Genomic DNA, 8,144 nt, shown 5'->3' with positions numbered 1-8,144 from the left:
CTAAAAATAGATTTTATTTATTATTTATTCATAGTTATTAAGACGCTCACTCCATTATTAGTAAAACAAAAAATGGATGTTTTTGTGTCTACCTGAAGGTGTATGTACAATGAAGCAAACGGTAGATGTCTCCCTACTCCATGCAGCTGTGTGTCTTCATGGGTACGATGCTGTCTACAGATGACCGAGTCGCCATTTTGAAAAGCAAATCGTTCACAGCACACCCGCCCTGAGTACTGGAACTATGCCGCGGGGCCGGCCTCGCAAACTGAGAGTTAAAAGCAGCGACGAAACAGGTAACAAGTACCAAAATGCAACGAATAAAAAATACAGATTATGGGCTATCCAAATAACGTGCTATTACTTGCTCAAACATCTCTGTGTCTTATATAATAACACTTCAATGTAGTGTATATAGTCCCCGGATATAGTATTGCGGGTGGGCTTTGCTTTGTGCGGCGAAGGAGTGATTGAGGCGGAATGATATTAATAACGTTTCGGTGGCTCTTCTTATTGGCTTCCAGTCTAAATTGGTGTCCACGAGGGGAAGAACCGCGGTCTCGTGTAGTGGCAGTTAATGTGCGGTTTTTACTATTAATCTTTGTTTATTAATATTTCGACGTTAGCTTGTTGTTGCTAACTAGCTTGCTTTGCTACCGTTAGCTTTTAGGCTAACGCCGATATGTTGGCCATTGTTATTTTGATCCCGTGAGGCACTGTGGCGAGGCTGTGTAGCTGCTGATGGATCAGTTGTGAAAACGTTAAACAGAGCAGGTTGTCACATTCACGTATCGACACGACTCTAAACAAGTGTTGAAATAGGAATGTGTCGTGGTTGTAATGTTAGTGTGCTGACATTTTGGTGGCATCATCGGAGTAACGTTACTGTATAATTTTTGTCTTCGTTATGTTGTCATGTTAGTTCGATAACTTCAGTGGTAGGTTAAACACACGATATCGCAGATGGATGTAAGCTGGTTTACATGAGGAACAAAACTGCTTGACATTAACAATACATTGAAATTCACATGCTGTTAATTTCCTATACATCAGTCACATACTGTCCCAGCAGCGTCTGCGACTGTGACAGCCAAGATGGGCGTGTGCAACCAAACTGTTGAATATCTATGTCAAAAATACACAGCAGGTTCACAGACATTATTTCACACAAACGTTCTTTACATAAGTCTGCAAATGCACCTGTTAACGCGAGCTAAGAGAGTAAAAATATTTGAAAAAGTATTTCATCAGGCAACTTCCACAATATACTCAGACCTTAAATTTAGAGGTGCTGTTTTTGAACATAGATGAATGTATTGTAAAATACAGTAGAGTCTGCTATTATAGTGGGTGTGATAGTCTTAAATTAGTTTCCATCCATTGAGGGCTATTGCTATATTTTTGTTTTAAATAGTGAAACTTCAAAAATACTAAATATCTGTAAATTACCAGCAGGCTCAATTCAGAACTATTGCTGTCACAGTTAGCTGTGATCATTGCCAGAACAGGCAGTTTATGAGACATTGAGCCTGTAGCACTTTCAAGCAAAAGGCCCCACCACCTCTCAGACACTGGAGCAAGAAACACAGATTTTGTGTCTTTTGCTGTTCTTGTTGATGTTGTTTTGTGTCTATTTGTAGTCGCCGTGCATCTCTTTTTTTGGTTGTGTGTCTCCGAGGACATTTTGTGTCTGCTTGTGGTGGTTCATTTACCCCTTTTCTGTTTTGAATATATTTCTGGTCAGTACATGTTAATTTGAGTGGCATTTTGCAGTGAAGGGCCCTGACACTTTGGGTCCCTGGGCCTGTACCCAGTAGGCCTGTTTAGTAATCCATCCATGATTGCTAGCCTTCAGTAACAGATCAATACTGAACAGATTCTGTCCAGTTTTGCACTGTACAATTTTACTAATACATTATGTGGATCCCAGCTAGTTGTTTCCAAGGCAACAGCTAATTTGGGGGGGGGGGGGGGGGGGGGCGGGGAATATTACTTCATATTGAAACTAGCCTATTCCACTTAATTTTGAAACTTCCTAAGTACCCCACTTTGAGATACACTGAGTTTAGTTCACATAGATGCCCAGTCACAGTGAGTGCGTGTGTCCTTAGTATGCTATCACATCAATATCCATCATAATATAAAGCCACTGAAATGGAAGTAGCAAATGCGCCGTACCATGCACGTCAGCTGTTCGTTTCATCAGAAAACCTCTTGGACCAAACTTAGGTACTGAAGCGTTCTCTCTTGTGCTTGATCAGATGCAGATCCCAGTGACAATAAGGCGGACAGTTTCAGCGATGGAGAGCTCAAGGACAAGAAGTGCACAATATGCTCCCAGATCTTTACGACTGAGAGCCAGCTGCAGAAGCATCTCCGCGAACATGAGATCAACGATAAGGTAAACGCAGCACATAAGTGTAGACAGTGATAGCCATAACTAGTTTTCACATCACATTTTTTTATCCTTTATTTATCCAGACTATGTTGGAAGAGTATGCTTGCTCTGTATCATAATCACATGTATTTGTATTCTTGTCACAATCCCACACATTTCTTTCTTATTATTGTCAGCCTTCTCATAGCTAGTAGAGTAGTTCTTTTATAGTTCTGATAGTAATAACATTTCAGACATGATTTGTGAAACTAAATATTTTATTACGTAATTGCATAATGGCATTCCCGGTGCTGTTTACAGCCCCAATGCAGGAATATTCTGGAATTCATTTTTTTGACCTTCAGTTTTCCTCAATAAGGCTCACATTTGATATGTCAGGCAACCAGAAGTTCAGGGAGATGCTGTGATATAATGCTGAGCCAGGCATCGCAGGACATACCAGAGCAGTTGTCACAGTGCAGCTGTGATGGAGGTATGAGGTGAGAGCATTCAAGCCCTTACAGGAGCAGTAAGCTTCATCTGAGGTAGTTAACCATTGTGGGCCACCTTCACAAAGCACAACAAAAACTCAACAGTTTGTGGGAAGAGAGTAAACTCTCCACCTGACACCTCCAGCTGAGTTTGGTGCAGATGATGAGGTGAACTAACCTGCTGTAGTAGATAACAATGCACCAGCTACAGGTCGGATTTGGGCCAAGCTTGTGGCTTACCGTCAAAAGCTGGAGGTGTCCTGGATTTTTCAGCTCAGATGATTTTTCACAATGTGGAAGTTTAAAGCTGCCATAGATGCAATTGTTGATTATATTGGACAGATTCAGCGCAGGTCTCAACTTCCGATCACAGTGTTTAGTGCCAGCTGCTTCCACAGCTTCTGGAATGTGCTCTTACCACTAGCATGGGCATCCCCCTGTATTTTCGTCATACAGAACACATCTGGGGTTAATTACTTGTCCTTATGCGACATTACATTAGAGCCACAGCATTCTGCATCACCACATGTTTTCAGTTAGTAGGGTGTTTGCTAATACTGAAGATGTAAATGAGCATAGCCTCAGCTGAGTTGATTAAATAAAGGGCTGCTAAATAAGACTTGATGCTCGACTGTTTCAGACATGTCTTGTGCTATATCTGGAGAGCAATGGAGTGGAAAAGCACAGCATGTTCTCTGCTCCTGAACTTTGAAACAGTGGAAACTATTGTTGATCTGCAATGGCACAGTCTGACTCCCAGATGAAAGGAGATCAGTATGGAAGATACCTTGTGAATGGTTGCTTCAGTCATAATGTACTTGAGTGGATCAGCTGTGAGCTATCTCAGGGGAAAAGCATTTGCTTTGTTGCAAAGCATTATTGGTCTTTTTGTTGTGGTGGGGGTGCAGCACAGTTAAAGCAGAACTATAAAAATTTGCTTAAAAGAGCCAAGGTTGCTTAATCCAACCCCACCTCCTTGGCTGGAGTCTTTCTTCCTCTATGGTGCCCAATAACAGTTTTAAATAGCATAGCAAATATTAGCCCTCCCCCTTCTGTAGCTGCAGCTTCCTCTGCTGCAGTGCTTCCTGGACAGTAATAGAAAAGCGGTTTCAGTGGTTATTTGTTTGAATTTCCATTCCCTCCTGCCATATTTGACTGCCCTACATAGGAAAATCCTAAAATACATATTGCACTCACTCAAAAACATTAATCTTCAATTTAGCATCTACTGAGTCACCAGATGAGTCAGAGGGTTCTGCTAATCATGCTTTGTAATATGTAAAAAATAATCTTGTGTTAAGATACTGTGTGAAGTACCTTACTGCCCATCAAGGACATACAATGATGTGTTTCAACTCTTTAGTGGCCACTCTTGGGCCGAGTACGGCAGGGTTAACTTGTGTGAGTACTTTATCCTCCAAAGGGCAACCAGTGTTTTTTGTTTTAGGAATTGTACAGATCCATTGTAAGATCCATCTGCACTCATGTACTGTCTCCCTGTCTCTCTTACTTCCTCTTGCAAACACACACATACACATGCACACATTACACACTTAATGACAGACATGTAAAAGGGAACTATGCCATTTTCATAATTCATACATGTTATTCCTTGGGTCTAAGATAGTCCAAAAAATATGAGAAAACACAAACAATTCTGTATTGCATTTTGAGCAGGTTATTTTTTGTGAAAACTGCGTCAGAGATGAGTTTTCCAGATATTTTGGAAAACTTTTTTATAATACTTTGTCTGTATTATGTATTTTTAAAGTTATTAGTGCTGATTCATGCTTAATAGGCTTCGTTTTTTTGTGAAATTCAATGTTTTCTTCTCCCTGACACATGGCCATTATTCTGTCAACTCTTTGGTTGTTTCACCTGCATACTTTTCTAATGCAGAATGAGGCTGTTTAGCAAACAATGAAGGCTTTGTGAATATAGCTTGTGATTAGGTCTTTGTACGCTTATCCAATAAGATTTATTTGAAGTTGCTGTCTTGAATAATAAGCAAAGGTTAAAAATAATCATTTAGTTTTATTCACAGAACTGAATGAAATGCTGAGGCAAAGGCTTACTGTTTATATTTTTAGAAAATTTTCTTACACCTTTAAAATCAAAAAGGCCTTGCAAGCCCCTGTAAAACATTGGTGACACCTGTTGGGGTCAGGACCCCCAGGCTGGGAACCAGTGTTCTAGTTGATGCTAAGAGCACCCAGGGGTATGTTCTAAGTATATGGGTACATTTTCTGTTTCAGAACCGAGAACAATACAGTAGAATAAAGCTCATTTGGGTATAAAAACAAACTTTTTGGGGGTCTGTAAAATCCTGGGTCTGTCCATGGAGCAGCTTCAGACTTTATACTTGATGACATCACAAGTTTGAGACTTGGTCTCTGGCTTTGAGAGACAGTAGGTAATTTTCACAAACAGTGCTTAAACCTTCCAAGGCCGTGGAAAAATCATATCAACATTCATAATTCAGGTGGCGTCCTCCTTTAAGGGGCCAGGTTCTTCACTTCATTCTATTAACAAGTAATGTTAAAGCAAAGAAAATGTCTGTCTTTCGGTCTCCTCTCTTGACAGTCTCCTCTAGCTTGAAATGTCAATAATAAAACCCTACCTCACTTCATTTGCAGCTGCATCTGCTGTTGTGGGCCATTTCATTTTCAAGGCCACTATGTTCGCTTTACATAGGCGCTCTCTCCAGGCTGAAGAGCAGCAGCCTTGGGGTCTGCCGTTCTGAGTAAGACTCACCGTCGTCAGTATTGCTCCTGGCCTTCACTGCAATCAGAAAGTACCCTGAAATTAAGTCAGTAAGCCCCTCTAATAGAAATGGAATTTAATATTGGGGCCATTCTAACCCATGGGAAATGTTTTTTTAATGTTGTCTGGTGGGGTTCTGTACTTGTATATTACTGTGATATTTCTCTTTTTCTGTCTCTTTCTGTTTCTCCCTCTACCTGCACATGAACGATTACCTATAAGATAATGAGTTTAAATATCATGTTTTAACACACATGTTGCTTTGCAGATGTGCCCATGGTTCTATGGTACACTTGAGTAGCACAGGAGGAGAATATGGGGAGAAAGCTTCCCAGGTCCACAGCAGATGTAGATGGTAAAGTCAGTTAAGGTAGCATATTGATTGAGGTGCTACAGGGAATCTTTATTTCCTTATCTGTCTTCACCAAGAGTGAGAATGAACAGCTGTGAGAACATTACTGCAGAGGGAGATGTCTGAGATATTTTACACTTACACTATTCACTACTTTCTCTAACTTCTCCTCTCTCTGTCTTGCAGCCTCATCGATGTGACCAGTGCCCACAGACATTTAACGTGGAGTTTAACCTCACACTCCACAAGTCCACACACACGACCTGTGACTTCACCTGCCCCGTTTGCAATAAAAAGTTCTCCCGCATCGCCAGCCTCAAATCTCACATCATGCTTCACGAGAAGGAGGAGGTTAGTCTTTTGACCAGTCAAACATGACACCATTATTGATTTGCATTTACTATCTGTGAGGAAGAACTTTATCTCTCTGTTTGTTTTCTCGACCACCTTTGCCGCCCACCCCGCAGAATCTCATCTGTGCAGAGTGCGGAGACGAGTTTGTTCTTCAGAGCCAGCTGTCTCTGCACTTGGAGGAGCACCGCAAGGAGCTGTCGGGCATCAAGGTCTACACCTGCAAGACCTGCGACAAGGAGTTCAAGACGTCTGCACACTTGAAGGAGCACATGAAGTGTCACATCAAGATGAGGTCAGGCCGGGCTGCAGATGCTAATTTATTTCATTTGACTGAGTCAGGCGGAAAAACAGCTTGAACTTAAAAAGTGTAAAATGAGTCCAGCAGCTATCAGACAGAACTATGAGGATCATGTTCTAGACAATTTACAGTCTAACCACTGTGATAATGATATTCAGGGGTTCTAGCTGCCCACATTCAGTGTTTTACATCTCATTTTATTTTCCAATTTTTATGCCAAATGAGGCAACAAGAAGGCAGTGTTCAGTACGTCATGGAAATGGAGGAGCATCTGAAACCACAGTTAGACTATCAAGAGACAACAGTACTTTCTATGGATTATATTTCTGGTTATTTTAGTGGTGACAAGTCTCAAGCTGTGGTCAGGAATAAACCTCCATCAATAAAAGGTTTAATTGGCTTGCATGAGGACATGCCATGGCATTTAACAGAGAGCTGGAGTTTCATTCTCATAATATTCAATGCACATAACAGGCTGTTACACGGCCTATACAAGGGCAGCAGTCCTCAGGGCTGTGTGCAAACCCTCTGTAGACTACTTTCATTGGAAGGCAAAACATTAGAACCAAGGTCAAAAAACAGCCTTGCAGCAGCAGCAGCAGCAACAACAGTAAAAGCGTGGGATGATCCAAAAAAAGCATTTATTGCTTTATCAACTCAAAAATGCTTGTGTGGAAATTATAGATGTGGTTTGATCTGAAGCAACAAAACAAAAATAGCTCTTAGTATTGCAGACATGCAAGAAGGACAAACAGCACCCAAACAATTGACATGACCGGGTGTCAAAGAGACATAGTGTACAAATAGGGCATGTGACTATATGTTGTGGCACAAATTTCACTATAAAAAACACCAATATGTGCATTGTGAAACTAAAAAAAGGATCATATTATATAGTAACTCTAACTGAAGCTCTTGTAGATTTACCTTCACCTCAGTTCAAATCCGCAAAAAGGGGGATAAAAAACATTATTAAAAAAAAGCATCACGTTATGTGAGTTGTTTTGTTCTTTCATAATTTATTTTCCTACTAACGTTATTAAAACTATGATACCAGACTATGAGCTGACTGCGCAGTGACTCCCTAATGTCTAGTATGCACCAAAATGAGTACTTTTTAATGTGTTTTCTCCGAGTGAAATTCTTTCTGTTGCTGCAATTGCAAACTAGGGCTGTTTCATGGGGGGGGAAATGCTACGAGACACAAAAAAGATTTGTACGTAGAGTGCACCCAGTCATGAGAATAATTTGTTTTTGCATATTGCACAAACATTAAAAAAAAATGGAATCCTACGAGGTTCAAATGCAACAAAACACTGAATGATAAAATCTGTATTATGGTAATTTTGATGATCCTCTGTGAGCTTGTGGTATGTTAAACCAACTTTATTTCTGCTTTCTGCCTACTTTATTTAAATCAGTGTTTCTCAACCTTTTTTGTGTCAAGGACCTTTAAATTGGTAGAAATTAGGTCAAGGACTCCAATTTGAAATGATCTCACTTCAGGGA

General features: G+C 40.5%; 1 protein-coding gene across 1 annotated transcript in view; it reads left to right on the top strand.

Annotated features, from left to right (window-relative positions):
- The first annotated feature begins 214 nt into the window (after positions 1 to 214).
- Positions 215 to 8,144, top strand: part of LOC126391882 (zinc finger protein 236-like) — a 65,391-nt gene continuing 57,461 nt past the window's right edge. The window contains exons 1-4 of the mRNA XM_050046858.1: positions 215 to 296; positions 2,262 to 2,401; positions 6,170 to 6,334; positions 6,451 to 6,629. Coding sequence (XP_049902815.1) covers positions 245 to 296; positions 2,262 to 2,401; positions 6,170 to 6,334; positions 6,451 to 6,629 — 536 coding nt within the window. The 5' untranslated portion in view covers positions 215 to 244. The remainder of the gene's footprint in view (positions 297 to 2,261; positions 2,402 to 6,169; positions 6,335 to 6,450; positions 6,630 to 8,144) is intronic.

Source organism: Epinephelus moara, chromosome 6 (assembly GCF_006386435.1).
Source record: "Epinephelus moara isolate mb chromosome 6, YSFRI_EMoa_1.0, whole genome shotgun sequence".
NCBI lineage: Eukaryota > Metazoa > Chordata > Actinopteri > Perciformes > Serranidae > Epinephelus > Epinephelus moara.
This window is presented reverse-complemented; position numbering and strand designations above follow the sequence as displayed.